At 49.2% G+C, this 21,403-nt stretch overlaps 1 protein-coding gene across 4 annotated transcripts in view; it reads left to right on the top strand.

Moving 5' to 3' along the window:
- The first annotated feature begins 13,412 nt into the window (after window positions 1–13,412).
- The window catches only part of RAB7A (RAB7A, member RAS oncogene family), a 59,160-nt gene continuing 51,169 nt past the window's right edge, over window positions 13,413–21,403 (top strand). For 3 of the 4 annotated variants that reach the window (XM_060161011.1, XM_060161010.1, XM_060161013.1), the window contains exon 1: window positions 13,647–13,860. Coding sequence is in view for 1 of the 4 variants with exons in the window: in XM_060161015.1 (XP_060016998.1) it covers window positions 13,532–13,860 (329 nt within the window). In the remaining 3 variants the exon portion in view is untranslated. Of the gene's footprint in view, window positions 13,861–21,403 lie in introns of all 4 variants that reach the window. The other variant, XM_060161015.1, reaches the window with a different exon arrangement.

Here is a 21,403-nt window from a genome sequence, read left to right on the forward strand (position 1 = left end):
TCATTAGTCAGTAGGAAAACGCAAATCGAATCCACAATGAGAAACCACTTCACACCCACTAGGATGAGTACAGGAAGAGAAAAATGGGCAATGACAAGCGTTGTCCAGGATATCAGGAAATCAGAACCCTCACCCACTGCCGGTGGGAATGTAAAATGATTGGAAAGTACTTTGGCAGTTCCTCAAAAAGTGATACGTAGAGTTACCGTATGACCAGCCAGGTTTATACCCAAGAGAGTTGAAAACATAGGTTCACAAAAATGTGTACGTGAGTATTAATAGCAGCATGATTCCTAGTAGCCAAAAAAGAGAACAAATGTCCATCAGCTGATGAATGGATAAACAAAATGTGTCTCCATACAGTGGAATCTTTCTTGGCCATAGAGAGGAATGAGCACTGACGACACACTACAACACGGAAGAACCTTGAAAACGTTAGTGCTCAGAAGCCAAAACACAAGATCGCATATATATGCAACTCATATGTATCCGTATATGTAATATCCAAATACTGCATATATGCATTTATGTGCAGTGTTCAGAATAGGCAAATCCATAGACAGACAGTAGGTCACTGGCCTCCGGGGCTGGGAAGGAGGGAATGGGGAGTGGCTACGAATGGCATGGAGTTTCTTTACGGGGTGAAAATGCCCTGGAGTAAGTGGTGCTATTTCCACACCCTGTGGATATACTAAAACCCACTGAGTTGTACACTTTAAAATTGGTGAATGGTAAGGTTTGTGGAATATGAACTATATCTCAAATAAACAACAAGTAGGTTACAAAATAATGTTTCATCTAAGTGGTAGGAAGGCAGCCTCTAAAATGACCCCCAGTGATTTTCATCCCCTTGTGTCTCCCTTGGTCTTTGGTGCGGGCCAGATTTAGGGACTCATAGCAAACAACACAGCAGAAGTGGTGGAATGTTGCTTTTGACATTCTAAAAAGTTCTAAAAAGATGGAGCCTGTCCATCACCCTTCCTCTCACACGCATCCCTCGCTCTGGGGAAGTGGCTCCAGGCCCCGAGCAGCTCTGTGGAGCTCCCGGGTGGGGAGGAACTGCTGTCTCAGACAAGCCATTGCAGACCTACGCCTGCCAACAGCCGCAAGAGTCAGCATCCAGGTGGGTCCTTCCCCCGTCAAGCCTCCAGGTGACTTCAGCCAGCACGTCAACTGCAGCCACGTTACCCCTGGATTCCCGACCCTCGAAACCATGAGATAATAAAGGCTTGTCGTTTTCAGCTGCTAAGTTTTAAGGTGATTTGGATATTTTCTGAAGGTAACTACTGCAGTGTGTTATATCAAACATAGACAAAAGACACAAATGACGTATACCACATATTGTTTTACCAGTTGTCTCTAGGTGGAATGATTGTTGGTGCCTCATTTTCCCATTCACAGATGCCTGATTTTTCTAAAATGTTCATTAATGAACATATGTTGTTTACATAATCAGAGAAAGTGAAAGTGATAGCTGATTTCAGGATGCTTAGGAAGCATTTGGTGACATAAGTGCCTTTGGTATAACATTAGGTAGAATAGGCAGTATAAAAATGGTCCATAGGGAATTTCCTGGCGGTCCAGTGGTTAGAACTCCGTGCTCTCATTGCCAACGGCCTGGGTTCCATCCCTGGTCGGGGAACTAAAATCTCAGAAGATGCGGTGCAGCCAAAAAAAAAAAAAAATCTGTATACTGATATTATTGCATAAAAATTCCATCTGCATCTGGACAAAGCCTGGAAAAGAAAACTCAAAACAGTTAGTTCTTTGGAGTCTCTGTTTTGAGTATCAAATTAATTGTTATCACGATGTTTAATTATTGAGTTCCATTCAGCGGAAACATTGAAAGTAAAGAAAGATCCCTGAGGCAGAGTGGAGGCCAGGCCCCAGTAGGAGGGTGGAATCGTGGTGCGTGCTGTATGGGATGCAAGGTCAGGCGTTGGAATGGAACAAAGGATGAACCCAGGAGAGGAATAGGACACCAGATGGGTGGATCCTGGTGCCTGGTTTAATGAAAGGGCAGAGAGAGAGATGATCCAGATAACTGTCCCACACTTGAGATACCTCCAGAGAGCACGGAGAAGGGAAATGAGGTTACTCTCTCAGCATTATTAATAACAGCCTTCCCCCACTATCCGAAAGTAAAGCGTTCCTAAGAAACCTTTCATGAGCCAAATGGCGTAAAGCGAAGGGGCAGTTACCTTAGGACACATCTTGCTCACAGATGCACAGAATAAATCTGGATAAGATGCTTGCAGACACAGTTTAAAGCTTGTGGCTTGACGCTGAGCTGCTGAGTGTGGCTCCTGGGGGAAGGGGCTTGGCGGGGCCGCTCCTGCTGCTGAGCGCGTGCGCTGCCTCTGTGACAGCTTGCGGCAGAACACACGATGAACACTACTTCTGCTTTTCGCCTTTGATCGTAAAAGTGAAAATCCTCTTTAGAGAGCTTTTGGTTAGTGAAAACAGGTAGTAACGTAGGTCTTTCGTGAAAGCGAAGTGGCATAAAGCGAACTTCCAAAAAGTGGGGAATACCTGCGTTAGGTTATTTTGAAAGCTTGACGTAACAGTTTGTGTTCTGTTTGCCTTGTTTCTTCCAAGAATGGAATACGGTCCTGGCCTTTTAAGTTGCTCACTAGTGCAGTCAGTGGGAGAGGAATGTCTAAACGGTGTGATAGTGGTCATTAATATTCAAATACTGTCCAGATATTCAATGCTGTTCATTAATACTCAGATTATCCTCCTTTCAGGGTCATAGTAAGATCATGCTTCCCTGCCTCATGGAAGTTGTTGTGACCAGGTGACAGGCTTTGTCTAAGGAAACATGAATGGAGGCATCATGTTTTACATGTGGGCAGGGGCCTTGAAGAGGCAGAGCAGGAGTTTCCACATTTGCGCCCTGGAACAAACAGCAGCGGCTGGTCTGCAGTGGTGGAGGCTGGCGCCATCGGCCCGGGTTCCTGAGTGAGGACGAAATTAAAAAACAGTCTGGTGGTGGATACACAGACCTAACACGGGATTCCGTTACGTAGCACACAGCATGCACGCGCATGGGCGCGCGCGCACACACACACACGCGCAGAAAGGAGTACAAGACTGAGGAGCTCTGAGTACGACCAATGTCCGTGTCCTCTGCTGAAGAGCTATAGCTTTGCAAAAATGTCACCCTTGGGGGACATTCAGTAAAGTGCTCAAGCCATCTCTCTGCATTATTTCTTACACCTACATGTGGATCCACAATTAGCTCCAAAAGAGAAAAGTGACAAAATTATTCCTTTTCCGATTATTTTCCAATCTTTCTGAATACCTCAAGGAGAAATTCTAAGTATGATAGCAGTGCGTATGTTGCATTTCTCTGACACTTGCAAATACACATTTTGAACAAAGAAAGAGCAGGCTTCCTTCAGCAGACAATATCTAGTTATAATTCAATAATGCTTATTTTCATTATGCTTCTTCTGCCAGTTATCTTCTATATATATCAAGAGAGACTCGTTATCCCCTTATGATGGTGATATAAAGTTTTTCTTAAAAAAAGTTAAAAAAATTTCTAAGTCAACTCCCTTTCCATAAATAGCAGTGTTGATGGCATGGGAAGATGGTTTGCAAACAATGGAATTTGAGGGAACACAGACCCCCTGGGAAAAAAATGTAAAATTAAAAAAAAAATTAGTGTTAATTGGTTGAAGAATCTCAATGTCTTATAATATAAATATGAAATATGCTCTGGGTAGCAGATTTCTTAATGACATTAAAAATTTTGAAGTGTAACATACATAGGAAAAAGCATTCAAATAATAAGTAAGTGTATAACTCAGTAAAATTCTCCCCAAGTGGAGTATAAATGCCATGCAATTCCAGTCTATATTCTAGCAGAATTTTTTGGGGTGGAAATTGACAAGTTGATTCTAAAGTTTACATGGAAATGCAAAAGGCCAACAATAGCCAAGGCCATCCAGGAGAGGAGGAAGGAAGTTGGAGAGCTCTCACTGCCAGATATCAGGATCTATAATGTAAGTATAGTGATTAGTGTGGTACTGGCATAAAGATGGGTAAACAGATCATGGAACAGGACAGTCTAGAAATAGACCCGTAAATACCCAGTCATCCGATTTATGGCAAAGGTGACACTGGAGAGCAGTGGGGAATGGGCCATCTTGTGAACAGATCTTTCAGGTCCCAGCTGCTCCGTGAGCACTGCCATCTCTGTTGGGCCTGCATCCCGCACAGACTGTGTGTGAGTTTTCCGCAGAGCCCTTTGGGGCCGTCCCACAGCTCAGGTCCGTGATGAGGGAGGGCTGACTCAGGTTTGAACTCTTCCTGCCCCTCTGACTCATCCTCTTCAGGTGCCCCGTCCCTGGCCAGCCCTCCTGGCTGCGGAGCCAGTGAGGGAGCTGTGGTCTCCGGCCTCCACGTTGGCCCCCGTGATTCTTCCCGCCGGGGTTCACGTCCTTCCATGGTCCCCTCTCCCACCGAATGGGAGCTGACCTGTGTGACCAGCTGAGTTCTGTGGAGGTGATGACACAGGACTTCAGAGGCTCGGTCCTATCCGACGTTCCAGCGTCTACCTCAGTTCTTCAGATCGTTTTCTCAGGGGGAAGCCAGCTGCCGTGTTGTGTGGACACAAACAGCCCTATGGAAATAAGCTTATTGGTCAGCATCGGTCGGCCAGCATGTGAGCGAGCCCCAGGCAGGCCTTCAGATCATCCTTCACGGCTCTCAGCTGAGGCCCCAGACAGCACGGAGTAGAGATAAGTCATGCACGTGACCTTCAGTCTGACCTCCTGGCCCACAGGGATCATGAGATAAGAAATGACCCCAAGTTTATGGCCCTCAGGTTCGGGAGTGTTTAGTTTTGTCGTAGTAGATCGCTGATACAGAGGCTCAAGCCTGCTGCCCTTCGGACCAACCCCTTGACTCGGAAAGGCCTGCCTAGTGGCTTTACCCACGCAGGTTTGCAGGCAGCCGCCCTGCAGCCTCCTCTTTGAGCCCCTCTCCTGTCCCTGCCGGGAAGGCAGAGGGCAGGATCCACACACCTGCTGCCCACAACGCAGAGGTTGGGGAATGAGATGCCAGTCCGTCCTGCTTCCCCCACCCCAGCTTTACACCTCACCTTGGCAACGGCGGGGGAGGGGAGCCCAGTACTCTGGGCTCAGCAGCCCTGTGACTGCAAGAATTCCCTCTGTCCCCTCTGCCCACGATTCTGCTGCTGCTGCTTGTGTGGGTAGGGGAGGAGGGGAGCCGTCGTGGCGGGGCCAGTCCTGCCGCTTCTCTGTGCCTGTGCGCCCCTGTCTCAGCCGATGTCCTAGTCATCCGAAGTGTCAGATCCTCCATGCTCTTTGCCCTCAATTTTGGATCTTGGCTGTCAATACGAGGAAAACAGGAAAAGGCCCTGTTGACATCTGGATCAAAGGCATTCACGACCCACCACGACCCAGTCTTTGTGCGTGAGTTTCCTTACTGCTCCTGCTTCCTTCCCTTGAACTCTGTTCTCCAGGAACACTAAGCCGTCAGCAATTTCTGGAATGAGTTATGTCATGTGCTCTCTTTTCTCTAAACGTTCGCACCCAGCTGTCCCTCCCAAGCAGTCGCCTTCCTCTTGGCCCAGCAGGTTCTTAATCATCCTTCATGAGTCACCGCAGCACCTCCGGCTCTGGGAAGCCCTCCTTGACTACTCTGTCTCCCAGGCTACCTCAGGTGTTTCTCCTGGGCCGCCCTCCCTCCTTCACTTCCTGTACCCAGCGATCACCACGCTGTATCAGTGGCAGAGGCAGACAGCTCCCCAGCGAGGTTTGCTCTCCCTCTTCTGGAGGGCACAGCTGTTGCCTCACCTGCGCCCCTGTTTCGTAGGTCCTCATGCATCCAGGTGTGCAGCATGACTAGCTCTTACCAAAGTAACACGAGCAGAGGTGGCATGTGTCCCTTGCACACCCAGGCATCAAGAAGAAGATGTACCATCTCCACGAAGTTCTACCCCTGCTACCAGCTCTATCTAGACGATGGCAAGCCCCTTGGGAATGGTGTGGCCACAGGGGAGAATGAGCCCAGTCCCCACGTCAGTGTGTGGAGGAAAGCCACCTGCTTCTGTTTTGTTTGAGATCTGACTCATTTGGAGGCCTATTTGTTATAGCAGGTAGGGTTGCCTTCTGTAACACAGTACCGTGACGGTGTGTTTACCAATATATTCTTTTTTTAAAAAATCTTATTTATTTATTTATCTTTGGCTGCGTTGGGTCTTCATTGCTGCGTGCGGGCTTTCTCTAGTTGCAGAGAGCCAGGGCTACTCTTTGTTGCAGTACGAGGGCTTCTCATTGCAGTGGCTTCTCTTGTTGCGGAGCACGGGCTCTAGGCGCGCGGACTTCAGTAGTTGTGACACGCAGGCTCAGCAGTTGTGGCTCGTGGGCTCTAGAGCGCAGGCTCAGTAGTTGTGGTGCATGGGCTTAGTTGCTCCACAGCGTGTGGGATCTTCCCGGACCGGGGCTCAAACCCGTGTCCCCTGCGTTGGCAGGCGGATTCTTAACCACTGCACCACCAGGGAAGTCCCTACTAATATATTCTTGATGAACTAGCCTTAAAGGAAAGGGGGGAATTCTTTATGTGAAAGGAGAGGAGTAGGGGGATGGGAGAGCAATGAATTTGTCAGTCGTTCAGTGAATATTCGCTGAGTATCTGTCATGTCCCAGGCACTGTTCCAGGCGTTGAAATCACAGCATCAAACCAGGTAGACAAGGTCCCTGCTCTCAGGAAGGGGGAATTCTAGGAGGAGGGAGAATTTCCCCATAAAACAAGGAAACGAATAATTACAGGGGATCCTTGCTCATTGAGGTGCTTTGGAGACAATGTAACAACGTAACAAGGTTATATTGGCCCGTGAGGGCCTCCCTGTAGTGTCATTTGAGTTCAGTGGTAAGAAGGATCCAACCCGGAGAAGATCTTGGAAACGGGGGCAGGGGGACTGTCTGGGCCAGGGGACCTGGATGGGCAGTGGCAGGGGCAAGCTCAGTGTATCTGGGAGCCGGAAGAAGCTGGTGCGGCAGGAGCGGCCTGATGCCAGGAGACAGGGAGGCCGGGGGCCGGGGTCACTCGCCACCCACTGCCCTGCTTTGTTTCTGTTCCCCACACTTATCACCATGTAATATACCATAATATTTTATTTCTTTATTTGGTTGAGCCGGTTCTTAGTTGCGGCCAGCGGGCTCCTTAGTTGTGGCATGCGAACTCTTAGTTGTGCCATGCATGTGGGATCTAGTTCCCTGACCAGGGATCGAACTTGGGCCCCCTGCATTGGGAGCACAGAGTCTTAGCCACTGGACCACCAGGGAAGTGCCTAATATACTATATATTTCGCTTATTTACATGGTGAAATTCTGTGTCTGCCACTAGAATATAGGTTACATGAAGGCAGGGATTTTTGTCTGTTTTGTTCTCTGCTGTCTCTCCAGTGCCCGCCACGCAGTAAGTGCTCAAGCTACATTTGTTGAATGAATAAATAGATGAAAGATACAAAGGCCAGATGATGTAGGGCCTTGAAGGCCGTTCCGGGGGGATGGAAGGTGCACACGGGGGGCCCGTGTTGGTCAGGGAAGGCAGGACGAGACACCCACAGCTTGTCAGGATGGAGCCGCAGGAGGGCTTCAATGCACAGCATAGGAAGAACGACGGGTGGAGGCGGGCGCCCCCCGTCCCCACAGTGCTTGTTAATCTGAAGCACAGAGTCTGAAAGAGTCAGGCGCAGTGACCCCGAGAAGGGGCACCCGCAGAGACGCGGCCCATGGGAGAGAACGTGGGAGGGCCACAGCTGCTGAGGGCGCAGCGCCTGCCTCCCAGCCCGTTGACTTGGGGTAGTGGGGCAGCTCTCCAGCAGTGGCTGCACTGACCCCTTGCCTCTGGCCTGGCCACCTCGCCCCTCCTAAGGTCGTTGACGTGCTCGTCCATCCTGGGCCGTGAGTGGGGCAGAAGTTGTCATCCTCATGCCACAGAAGAGGAAACTGAGGCTGAGTTGTCAACAGGGCTCTTTTGGATGCAAGTGACAAACATTTACTTGAACTGCCTTGTCTTACCTCAGCTCCCCGGAAAACAGAGCCTGAGGCCCAGCTTCACGTGCTGCTGCTTTATGCCGGGTTCAGGACCTGGCAAACCAGGCGGGGAGCGGGAGGGAAGTGCGAGGTGAGTGTTATGCTGGCGAGCTCAGCAAGGACCGCCGCCAGGTTGACACAGGACGCCGCCACGTGGGAATTCCGATGAACACGAACGATGTTTTAGTACCAGTATTTTTATTTGCTAATTCTGACAAACTTATTCGCACACGCCGTCCCCAGGAAGGCCGTTAGGAACAGCCACTGGGGAAGGTGGGAAGGCGAAAGCAGACTCTCCTCTCAGCTCCTCACTTCCGGCGTCCGTCCTGTTGGCCAGTTTCCCGATGGGGATGTCCACGACCTACGTTTCTGGGCTGCGGTTACTAGGGGAGCCGAGGCCTCTGAGCTTCCAGGCAGGTAGGACCTGGGCCCTGCAGCTGCTCGGCTCCATGGAGACCAGCCCCAGAGCGGCTGGGGCTCCCCAGTAAGCACGTGGCAGAGGCTGGGGGGCAGGGAGGACTCGGACATCTCTGGATGAAGTGTCCCTGGTTGTGTCCCTCTGACGCGTCCCTGCCGCCCCACTTTAGCTCTGCCGCACGCGGGCTCTGCTCTCCAGGTGACAGGAAGCCCCCAGCAAGTCTAGGCATGGCTGACTCTTTCTCCTGGGAAAAAAGTCTTCTTTCTCCCAACAGGTCTGCTCCCTCCACCCCCCAAAAAAGACTGTGATGCTCTGGAGCTGCTCGAGTGCCCGTCCGTGAAAGGGTCACTGTGGGCAGAGGGCTGCAGTGCAGCCTTGTGGGCAGGAAGGCTCTGGAAAGCAGCCTGTGGCTAATTGTCGGAGGAGCAGGGTCTAGGGTGATGTGTGGTTGTCTTTTTGTGGGCGTTCCACACACACACACACACAGCCCACTGGCACCTCCTGGAGCTCAGGGACTTGGGCTGGTTCATCTCTGTGTCCCTGTGGTCAACCTGGAAGCTGTGCTGTGCGGCATGTGGGATCTTAGTACCGTGACCAGGGATCGAACCCACACCCTCTGCAGTGGAAGTGCAGAGTCCTAATCACTGGACCTCCAGGGAAGTCCCTAATTACATTTTTTTAAAAAAATATATTTATTTTTGGCTGTGTTGCTGCGCATGGGCTTTCTCTAGTTGCGGGGAGCGGGGGCTACTCTTCATTGCGGTGCGTGGGCTTCTCATTGCAGTGGCTTCTCTTGTTGCGGAGCACGGGCTCTAGGCACGCGGGCTTCAGTAGTTGTGGCTCTCGGGCTCTAGAGCACAGGCTCAGTAGTTGTGGCAGTCTCTAATTACTTTTGAATGAATGGATGAGTGATCACATCTTAAAGAAAAGTGCCTGAAGCCACCACCCAGAAACCAACATGTAACTCTGGTCTCCCCCACATGTGATGGAGCACCTTGGAAGTCACTTTCACGTGTGAGTCCCACAGTGACCCAGAGAGGCGGGCTCATCAACACCATTTCAGAACGAGGACACTGGGGCCCAGGGAGCTCAGGAGAGTACCTCAGAGGCACAGGGCTCCGGCTGAGTGCTGGGCTCAGGGTGGAGGATCACCCAGCCTAACTCCTGGGCTAGTGAAAACTGCCAGGGGTGGAACCCTTGAGCCAAACCATCTGTGTTTGAATAGAAAATCTCAGAGAACTTTATCAACCATGCAAAGCTGCACCACATAGAAAACTTCAACATTTTACCCTGCGTTGAATTGGTCAGACATGTACCCAGCGGGTGCTGGGCCATTGAGGCAGGCCAGGGCAGGTGCTGGTCCCCAGGCTGGACGAGGAGGGAATGAATCAGCAGACATCAAGCAAGCAGTATCCTGGGGCTGCGGCGGGCCTGGACGGGCCATGGGTTGCCGTGGGAACAGGGGAAGGGCCGCAGTGAAGCAGCCTGTGAAGGGAGACACACCTCACACATAGACACGCACACGCTCTGCTTCAGACCCTCCCCGGACTTCTCCTCACACGCAACACACATGTCAAAGGCCTTCCCACCACCCATGAGATTCTGCGTGAGCCAGCTCTGCCCGTCTCCCCACCCCCTCTCTTCCCTCTCTCCCTTCCTCATTCTGCCCAACCACACTTGAACAGGACACCTTGTCTCTGCACAAAGCTATTGCCTCTGCTGCTCCCTTGTCCCGTAACACCTTCTGCTCAGGTAATCTCAGCAGGGTCGCTCCATCTTGTCAACAGGTCTCTCTGCTCAAATGTCACCTCCTTAGGGAGCCTTTCTCACCACCTGTGTCGAATGTCACCTCTCCTCCAACTTCCCTCACTGTCCGAGAAGCCCATCCTATCGCCTGCATCCCATTTATCACTCTGTGGATTTCTTTTTTTAATCTAAATATTTTTTAATTAGAAAAAATTTATCTATTTATTTGGCTGCACCGGGTCTTAGTTGCGGCACGCGGCATCTTCGTTGCCGTGTGCAGGATCTTCAGTTGCGGCGTGCGGGGATCTAGTCCCCTGACCAGGGATCGATCGAATGTGGGCTCCCTGCATTGGGAGCTCAGAGTCTTAACCACTGGACCACCAGGGAAGTCCCTAATTTAAATATTTGGTAGTTAATACAGTCCCATAGTTAAAACTTAAAGATAATATAGGGACTTCCCTGGTGGCGCAGTGGTTAAGAATCCGCCTGCCAATGCAGGGGATATGGGTTCGAGCCCTGGTCCGGGAAGATCCCACATGCTGTGGAGCAAGTAAGCCCGTGAGCCACAACTACTGAGCCTGCGCTCTAGAGCCCATGCTCCGCAACAAGAGAAGCCACCGCAATGAGAAGCCTGCACACCGCAACGAAGAGTAGCTCCCGCTCACCACAACTAGAGAAAGCCTGCGCAAAGCAACGAAGACCCAACGCAGCCAAAAATAAATTTATTAGGAAAAAAAAAGTAAGGCCAACCCAAATGCAAAAGGAAGGGAAGTAGATTCCACAACTCAAAGGAAGGAGGAACAAAGAATTTACCACTTTTGTAAATCTACCGTGGTCTACCTTCAGGATACAGATTTTGTCTAGTTCTCCTGTGTGCTAGATATGCTCACCTCCTCCCAGAGGCCCTAAAAATCTCATCCCAGTACATCATTGGCTCATAGTGGATCTTGTGTAAATCAGGTCCTGGTGCAAATGAGGCTCCTCAGAAGATGAAGTTCCTGTGATTCCTCAAGAACAGTTTCTTGAATATGTTTCTCTTGATCTGAAGACCTGTGAGCTACGGGCATGTTTTCTACTCTCCACAGCACAGAGCCAACAAACAGAGTTGACAAGCATATGACAACCGGAGCAGACCCTTCTTTTCAAAAGGGGAAAAACAGGAGTGACATAGCTACGACTGGGTCACAGCAATTTTGAAATCCAGTTAGGCACATGTTGTCAGTTTTCTGATAAGGGTCCAATCCTGCTCCTTGGGAAAAATTCTCTGCAGCTCCCGACTCCACCTTCTTGGCTGATGGGTTTCTTCGGAGTAGTCCTTTCTTTTTCATGAGAAATAGCCATGTTTGCATTTGAATAGCCATCTTGGTCTGCTTCTTAGAAAGCTGGGGGTTCACAGGTCTCTTTATTTTTGTGCTCTGCCTTTTTCTGTGTTCTCTAGTTGTTTCTTTAAGCCTAGCATTTTGAATGGCTGCAGAGTGGGGTGGAATTACCATAATTCTTGGCTTCGGAGTCCATTTCCAACTTGCATTGCCCTGAATACTCTATAAATGGTACTCACTGAGCATCTACTGTGCCCCAGCACTGTTCTAATCAAGGATATGGCAATGAATGAAACAGACAAAATCCCTACCCTTACGGAACTGCCATTCTAGTGGGGGAGAGGGACAGTAAGCAAACAAGAAAGCAATATGAAGAAACAAGAAAGCAGGAAGGGAGATAGCAAGTGGATGTTTTATGTCTAGTGTGATAGGAAGAGGAACTTCAGTTTTATTTAGGGAAGGCCATTCTCACTGAGAAGATGACATTTAAGTCAAAACATGAAGAAAGTGAGGGAGTGGCCATACAGATATCTGAGGGAAGAACTGTCCGGATCGAAAGAAATACAACTGCAAAGGCTTTAGTTACACGTGTGCCTTCTCTTTTCTTAAACTAGTGTAGTCTGAGCAGACTGATCAGAGGGGATGTTAGAAGGAGATGAGGTCCGAGAAGTATCTAAGGGGTCAGGACTTTTTTTTTTTTTTGGCGGCTTGCAGGATCTTAATTCCCCAACCAGGGATCCAACATGGGCCCTTGGCAATGAAAGCGCAGAGTCCTAACCACTGGACTGCCAGAGAATTCCCAGGATAGGACCTTTTGTTTGTAAAGCCTTTAGTTTTTATTCTGACCTATGGGAATAGTTTGAGCAGGAGAATGACATGGTTTGACATTTTTATAGAATTACTCTGGCTACTGTGTTAAGACTGGATAGGGAATGAGGTGGGAGCAGGAAACCAAGGTTGTTGCCATAATCCAGGTGAGAAATGATGGCGGTTCAGAAAAGGTGGAGTCACATTCCGGATATCTTTTGAAGCTTGTGGATGAGGGGTCCGAGAGAAGGGGAGTTGAGTTAGTTTCCTAGAACTGCTGTCACAAATCATCACAAGTTTGGTAGTTAAAACAACAGAAATGGGCTTCCCTGGTGGTGCAGTGGTTGAGAGTCCTCCTGCCGATGCAGGGGACGCGGATTCGTGCCCCGGTCCGGGAAGATCCCACATGCCGCGGAGCGGCTGGGCCCGTGAGCCATGGCCGCCGAGCCTGCGCGTCCGGAGCCTGCGCGTCCGGAGCCTGTGCTCCGCAACGGGAGAGGCCACAACAGTGAGAGGCCCGCGTACCGCAAAAAAACGCAAAAACCAAAAAAAACAGAAATACGTTCTCTCAAATACAAAAGTCTAAACTCAACACCGTTTCTCCCCGCTCTTGCTGCTGGCATTCTTTGGGTTGTGGCTACTCACTCCAGCCGCTGACTCCATCTCCACGTGGCCTTCTCTTCTCTGTGTCTCTTATAAGGACACTTGTCATTGGATTTAGGGCCCCCCCATGGTAATCCAGGATGGTCTCTCTCCAGATCCTTAATTACACCTTCAAATACCCTTTTTCCAAATCAGGTCACACCCACGGGTTCCAGGATGTGTAGGGGGGGGTCACTATTCAACCCACTACGGGGATCAAGAATGATTCCAAAGTTTTTGTACCCAGCAACCAAAAGAATGAAGTTTGCATGAACCAGTAAGAAAAGGCTATGAGAGGAGCATGTTTTTGAAGATGGAGCCAAAGTTCTGAGTAGATTCTAATGTGTGCAGGTGGAGCTGGAGCTGGGTAGGGTGCCCCGTCCTTCGCAGAGCTCTAGTGGGTTCAATTTCTTTGCTTCTCTTTTGGTGCTAAGTTCAGGGGCTGAGGCATCGGTGGGTGGGTCCAGCATGGCGCCACCCTGCTCCCGGCCGGGCCTCAAAGATGGCCGCAGCCACTGGGGGCAGACATGTTTGGGCCACGTGACCCAGGCCCAGGCCCGAGGCGGCTGAACTTGACGCACGGTAGAGGCGGGGCTCCTCCCCCGCAGCCCTGGCGTCTAGCGTCTCGTGACAGGTACTTCCGCTCGGGGCGGCGGCGGTGGCGGAAGTGGGAGCGGAGCCGGAGTCTTGGCCATAAAGCCCGAGGCGGCGGCGGCGGCGGTGTGGAAGCTTGGACAGGCCGAGGAGCCCGCCGGAATCGGAGCTTGGACTTTCCTTCGCTCCTGTCGACCCCTCGTCTCCTCCTCGGCGGAGCCCTCGCGACGCGCCCGGCCCGGAGCCCAGCGGAGCGGCCGCGGTAAGTGGCGGCCCGGCCCCATCCCCCTCCCGGCCCTAGGTCGCCGGTGCGCGCCGTCCGCGTCTTGGGCAGGCCCGGCCCGGCCTCTTGGGGAGCTCCGTGTCTTCGGGCCTGGCGTCAGGCCGGCCGAGCGTCCGCGGGGGTGTCAGAGGTCGCCGGGTGTGACCCCGGCTGGCGGCGCGCACGTCTGTTTCCCGGGGCGTCCGGCCCGAGACGGCCAGGGCGACCTAGCCTGGGCGGCCCGGCACCGGGGCGGCGGCCGAGGGCGGGGGCCGGCCGACCAGCGGCGGGGGCGCCGCCCACTCTGCTCCGGTGCCAGGCAGAGCCGCGTGCCCGCCGTCCGGTCCTACCGATGCGGATGAGGGTCCCCGACGCCGCGAGTCCACGGAGACCCGGGTCACGTGTCCCGGGCTCCCTCGGGCGCCTCGGGCTCCCGCGACTGGGAGCTTTTTATCACAAAGACGTTACGGTGAGGCGTGGAAGAAGTTTCCAAACTTGCTGGGGGAGAGACGGTGGCTGGGTGCAGAGCTGTGTTTGGTTCGGACCGCGGCGGGGCCCGCTTAGGGCGTTCAGTTCGGGCTTCCCCGAAAGGAATGGTTCGCAAAACTGGGAAAATTGAAAATAACAGTAGCAAACATTGGAGCGGTTACTGCATGTTAGGCAGCGTGGCGATATTTCTGCACCGATTATTGTATTTAATTCTCAGAATAGACTTCTCAAGTACCATTACTGTGCCCACTTATAGATAAGGAAATGGAAGATCGGAGAGGTTAAGTCATTTGCCCAAGGTCGCAGAAGTAATAAGTTATGGAGCGGAGATTTGAGTCCAGGCGCCCAGACTCCAGAGCACTGTGCTCGGCCTCCGGATTGTACTGCTTTCTGATGCCCCTGAAGCTTGTGAAGTATCTTTTGCCACCTGGTATCTGTCTCTCTCCGCCTCCTTTCTTTCTAGTGATGTCATTTTGGAAGCCTTTTCTGGTGCCATTAGTTCTGCCTTAAAACCATAATATATTCCATTTGCAGTTGTGAGTTTTAACACAGTTTTTTGTTTTCAAGTAGTGTAGTGCCAGTAAACTGGGAGCTCTAGCATCATAGCAGAGTACTCAACTGAGGTTTGAAAGTTTTTGTTACCTACGTCTTCTGTCAAATGAGTTGGGCTGGCAGTCCTGCCATGTGGTTCTTTCCTGTTGAAAATACTGTATCTTCTCTTTGGATTCCAAAAGAACAGGCTCTTGTCTCTTCCTTGTGACTGAAGCAGCTGATTACCCGCATGACTTCTCATCCATGGATTGATAAAGTCTTCTTTTGGTGTGCTTCTCTCTCCAGACTTAGGAGAGTTTGTTCAGATTTGAGTCTAAGAACTGGAAAGTGAGTTGTGAGTACTTCTCCTGAAGATCCTGTCCAAGCCCTGTTGTAGTCTCATTTCTTTTCTTTTGTTTTTAAACTTTGTTACCCAGCCTGATATACTTAAGTGGGTATTAAGTGTGGTAGCCTTAAGTATTGTTTGCATTTAGAGGAGTGTAACGATGAGTAGCGTTTCATCCATTCATCAGCTGTTTTGAGTATCTACCATGTATCAGGCATTGCCTGTTGACTCAGGGAGATAGACCTGGTTCCTATCCTCAAGGAATTTAAAGATGGTGAGTGATCACGGCCAGGAATTCTCTTGTGGAATGGCTTGGCGGTAGAATTTGAGATTTTTTTGTAAAAGGAGTTATTTTTCATCTCAGCAAGTGCATTCAGAGTAATCCAGGCAGCACGGTGTTCTGGGTAACTTGAAAGCCTTGTTCATTTTAACAACAGCATTTGATTTGGTTTGCTTTTGAAGAGAGTTCGTAGAAGATAATATCACAGTTTCTAAATTGGTCGTGTTTTTTGAAGGGTAATTTTCATCTCTAAACTTGTTTTACCTTTTGCTCTCCAGCATTTTTTGTTGTTCACTGAAGAGGGGGTTGGTGTCACTGTCATCTTACAGTGCGAATGTCAGCTTCGGGGGCTGTCTGAGCAGAGGTGCACTTGGCAGGCTGGGGCTGCTGCTTTAGCCGACAGTGAAAGTTTCATGTGCCACCTCCCAGTCTCAGTACCAGTATCATCCTAGATAAAACCCTCCGCCACCCCACGTCCCACAAGTCCTCTGGTTCCCCTTCTTTAAGAGGGGACGTGAGTTTTGCATTTGTGGTAGAATTTCAGGAGTAGACAAACAGAAGGGGGAGTGGAATATAGAAGATACTCTAAAACAGCTTTATTTGGACATTTTTTCAGGTAATTGTTAGCAACCTCATGGAGCAAAAATATTTCTTGGTGCCAACCAGGCCTAACCCCTGCCCCAAACCCCATAAACAAAGAGCATTGCTTTATAGTACAGTGTGGCTTTGAATCCAGTTCCTGACCCCACCACCAAGCGAAGCAGAACGTTTTGGTTGTTTGATTAGCTTATAATAAATTTCCAAAGGGACCTGCCCTGAGAACATCCTTGCCCTTCGGTTTGGCGTTAGTCTTTCTATGCAAAGGTGTAGCAAACCCAGACCACACACGTGGGAGAGTCCTTTTATGCACTATTTCTCTCTGAGATTTGACGTAGATATTTACCATTATTACTGTCATGAGTTGTCTGGCTCTCCATCTACGTAATTCACATATGGCTAAGGAGAACTCGCCAGGCTGTTGGTCTGGGAGTTAGAGTCCGGGTGTTCCGGGGAAGTCTGGAGGAGTCCTCCTGCATGAGGCCCAGACGGTGGTTCACCTGGCACTGATGTCATGCCTGAAGGAGGCTGGAGCTGGGGAAGTTAGCTCCCCCCACTTCGCTGCTCCTGGCTTTCTGCTGCTTCCTGTCTCCCCTGTAAGGTGGCGGTTGTATTCCCGGCATTTGTTCCTCTGCGTGATCACACCTGCGTCTGTGACTGCCGTCTGCTAGAGCTGTGTGCTTCTGTCTGCAGTTTGCTGCGATGTGTTGATCTCTTCAGTTATTTGCTCTCGCACCTTCCTTGTATTTTCTGCTTTTTCCTTCCCGCATATGGCATTAAACACAGAAAAATAGTTTGCACTTATATTTTAAAACTTGTTAATGGCGGCTGTGGTTAGTGTGATTTGTGAATCAAAAGTAAAAGTGATGCGGTGCGGGAAATCAGAACAGGCTTTTTAGCACTGTCTCCGACTAGTTTCAATTTTAGTACTCCAGGCTGTGATTTCAGAAACAATTTAAGAATAGCTACTTGCAGAATGTCTCCATGGGGGAGGAAGAGAGCTTGGGAGTTGGTTCCAGTGGTGACATGCAGTATTGGCCTTGTTCATCTCCCTGAAGATGCAGGGCTTAATGCAGGGGATCTCAGGCCTTGCCCTGGGCTCTCTGTTTTGGTGATGTCGTCACTGCCACGGAGATCAGTCTCACTGATTCTGTTGTCCATATCCTGGTTGTCTAGGACTGCTTGCTGTCCGCACAGAGCACGTTTGAGGAAGCCCATCAAGGGAGGCAGGGACCTTGCTTGGCTCTCAAGTGGCCTTGCGTGCGTGCCCGTCCCCAGGTGCAGGGAAGCGCCTTCTCTGGTCTCCCCACCCTCTCACAGCCAGAGGGCTTGCTCTTACTACTGCCTTTCCTGGACTTAAGCTCAGCTCAGTTAGGGAATACTTTAAAATTTCCATTGTGAAGTAAAAAGTTACATCATTGGTTTCCAATATTGGTATGCAGTTTTAATTTTAAAAATTTATTACCATTTGAGTTGTTTTGAGAGTACACAACAAAGCTACTATGAATTAACTTTTAAAAAACCTGATTGTAATAGCACAGACTTTATGAAAAATAATGCCTTCTTACATGTGCTATTCAGTCAGGCTACCGGCAGTTCCCTGTGTACTTACAGGCCAGGGGACCCAGAAATAAATCTGGGTCGTTTGGGCAGCCCACAGGTTAAGAGCCACGTTAAAGTCCTCCAGCCTGTCCTGTTCAGTTGATGGTTGTTAAAGAACGTTCTTTTTTTTTTTTAATTAATTATTTATTTATTTTAGGCTGCATTGGTTCTTCATTGCTGTGTGCGGGCTTTCTCTAGTTGTGGTGAGCTCGGGCTACTCTTTGTTGCAGTGCACGGGCTTCTCATTGCGGTGGCTTCTCTTGTTGCGGAGCACGGGCTCTAAGCATGCAGGCTTCAGTAGTTGTGGCGCATGGGCTTAGTTGCTCCACGGCATGTGGGATCTTCCCGGACCAGGGCTCGAACCCGTGTCCCCTGCATTGGCAGGCGGATTCTTAACCACTGCGCCACCAGGGAAGTCTGCATTCATGTTTTGTAGAAACTTTTCCTACATGATATTTGTCTTTCAGTGTTTTTTAATGTTTGCCTAGTGCTTAACAGTTCACATAGGATTTCAGCTGGTGTTCACAGCAGCCCTGCAGGCTTAAGAGGGTGGCCGAGCCTGGGTGCTCAGGTGGCCCGGCTACTCTAATGCTAGTCTGGGTCTCCTGAAACACAGCTGAGGCTCTTTCTGATGCACCAGCCTGGCTTTTTGATTATTCATGATTGCTGTAAAGCACTCAGCATTTGACTCCTTATAAAAACGTATCTTTCTTCCACTGTTTTTTATTTAAAATGACATTTCTCTTTTGCTGATTATTAAATAAGTCATTTCTTTAAAAAAAAAAGGTAGGAAAATTCAGAAGTAAAAAGAAGAAAAATTCAATTCACTACTCTGAGGCAGACTGGAGTGTTAACTGGTTATTTAATTCTTATGAATGTATACTTTAATGAGATTCAATTTTTAAAGTATGGTATGAGAGATTAACTTTGGAGGGCCCTGGATATTCTTTGGATCCTTTGACTTGTGGGACCCCTCTAGATAAACACTCAGTGGTGGGAAGCTGGGATCCGGAGACTAGCTGTATTTTTCAAATGTTTAGTGGCAACAGGTGAAGAACCTGATGCATTCAGTACCATAATGAGGTTTTTTTGCCGTGGTGACAATGGATCAGTAAGTTGTTGCAACTTGTCATTTCTACATTTTAGTGAACTGTGAATTTGCAGTAGGGCATATGAAAAGCGTACAGATAAATGAACAACTTCGAGAGTTTTCATAAACTCAGAAATAAGCCCCCTTGTGCCTCCTTCAGATCATTGTCATCCCCTCCTGCTGCTTTTTAAAAAAATGTTCTAGTTTTCCATTTACCTTTTTTTTTAATATTCATTTATTTATTTAGGCTGCACTCAGTCTTAGTTGTGGCGTGCGGGCTCTTAGTCATGGTATGCATGCAGGATCTAGTTCCCCAACCAGGGATCGACCCCTGGATCCCTGCATCGGGAACTTGGAGTCTTACCCACTGTACCACCAGGGAAGTCCCTCCTCCTGCTGATTTTTAACACTGTAGTTTAATTTTGTCTGACTCGACTTTGTGTAAATCATACACTGTGTATCCTTTTGTATCCCTTTCTTTGAGTCATTGTTGCCTGTGAGATTTTCTGTTGGGTGCAGTGGTAACTCCATTTTCATTGCTCAGTAGTATTTGATTATATGATACACCGTAGTGTTTTTATTAACTTATTGATGGGCATTTGGGTAGCTTGTAGTTTGTGGCTGGTAAAAATAATGCTGTATCGGGACTTCCCTGGTGGTTCAGTGGTTAAGATTCCACGATTCCACTGCAGGGTGCATGGGTTCAACCCCTGGTCAGGGAAGTCCCACATGCCACGCGGTGCGACCAAAAAAAAAAATGCTGTATGAATATTCTTGGTTTGTCTTTTGATGACTGATGCACACATTTCCATAAGTTAATGCGGAGGAGTAGAAAGTTTTAGCGTGTGTATCTGTATATTGCTAGGGCTGCTATAACAAATACCACAGACTGGGTGGCTTAAACAACAGAAATTTATCTTCTCATGATTCTGGAGCCTAGAAGTCCGAGATCGAGGTGTTGGCCGGGTTGGTTTCTTCAGAGGCCTCTTTCCTTGGCTTGTAGGTGAGCATCTTCTCCTTGTGACCGCATATGGTCTTTTCTCTATAGGGGTCCGTGTCCTAACCTCCTCTTACAAGGACACCAGTCTGATGAGGGCCCACCCTCATGACCTCGTTTAACTTTAATCACCCCTTTGAGAGCTCCGTCTCCAAATACAGTCATATTTTGACATTTTGAGGTACCAGAGGGTAGGACTTCATAAATTCTTGGGGGGGGTGGGGTGGGGGACAAAATTCAGTCCGTAACGGTATGTGCTGCACCTCGGTAGACACTGCCAGCTTTCCAAGGCTGTATCCTGCTTTACACTCCCATCAGCGGTACGTGAGAGTTCCAGATATTCCACATCTTTGCTGACGCTTATTTTCATTTTGCCCTTGTGCTAGCATCGTATCTCCCTCCAGTACCAGCATGGGGAATCCTTGAGGGGGTGGGGAGGTTGTTTCTGGAGCCATATGTGTCATAACTTGAGACTGCCTCTTGTAAATGCTTTTTAAATCCGTTGGGGATAGAAAAGCAGAATGACTTCAGTCTAGTGAGCAGTTAGCCCCCCTTAGTTGCCCTTATGGGTTAGTTTTTGCATTTATAATCTGGACTGATTCCTGGGGATGGAATTGGCTTCAAAGTGTCACCTGCAGGGTATAAATCTAGCCATGGTAGAGAGTGCTTTCACTGAAGTTCTTTTTCCGTCTGACACTTGGATTCCCTCATACACGTGCTAGGACTAGGTCTGTTTTGCATGTTCTGACTGACCATTTAGGTATTAGTTGGTGTTTGACCAGCCGCCTTCTGGCTGCGTGATCTTGAGCTTTGTGCATCCACTGTAGGCCTCGGTTTGATTGGAATAATTGTACATGCCCTTGCCCTTCCCCCACTCGAATCTCCTTGAGGGCAGGGATGAATCATTATTCTAGCATGGATCTTGAAATATTACTCAGTAAACTTAAAAATATTTTTCCAGTTCTCACTTTGGACACTGTTTTACTATCTGTAGCATGTAAGTTTTGCTTCTGGGCCACTGATTAATATGGATAGCCTTCCTGAATGATAAATTATGTGTTCTGTGTTTATTTGACACAGTTTTATTGCCTACTGTAAGAAAATACTGCTGACAGCTGTGGGGAGTATCAAATAAAAAACACTGGAGGTTTAGGAATAATTGTAAAAACAAGACAGGTGAGAGTCACAAAAATGCTGGACGTGTTCAGTGACTGGGTTAGGTGGTGCTGAGTAGATTTTGGATGAATTGATATGGAGGGGAGACTCGGGAAAGCCATTGTAGTTGGAGGGAATGGCATAGCAAACGAATGGAGGTGGGGGAACGTAGGGCAGATGGAGGGACTATGGTACCTCAAATTGGGGAATGGCAGTATGTATGGGGGCCAGACGGGGGTGGGGAGGGGACGAACTCCAGTGCCATGTTGAAGGATTTATGTTTAACAAAGTGGTACTTCACTGGGTGGTGCTAGGATAGGGCGTAAGCCTTTCACTTGATGTCACAATCCTATTGGGTAAGACTGATGCTGTCCCAGTTATGGATTTATAGTTTACCTAAAGAAACACACATTAAGGGATGAGTGGGGCTAGGACTGAAATACAGGTGGCATGCTT

Source organism: Lagenorhynchus albirostris, chromosome 10 (assembly GCF_949774975.1).
Source record: "Lagenorhynchus albirostris chromosome 10, mLagAlb1.1, whole genome shotgun sequence".
In the NCBI taxonomy this organism is placed as follows: Eukaryota; Metazoa; Chordata; class Mammalia; order Artiodactyla; family Delphinidae; genus Lagenorhynchus; species Lagenorhynchus albirostris.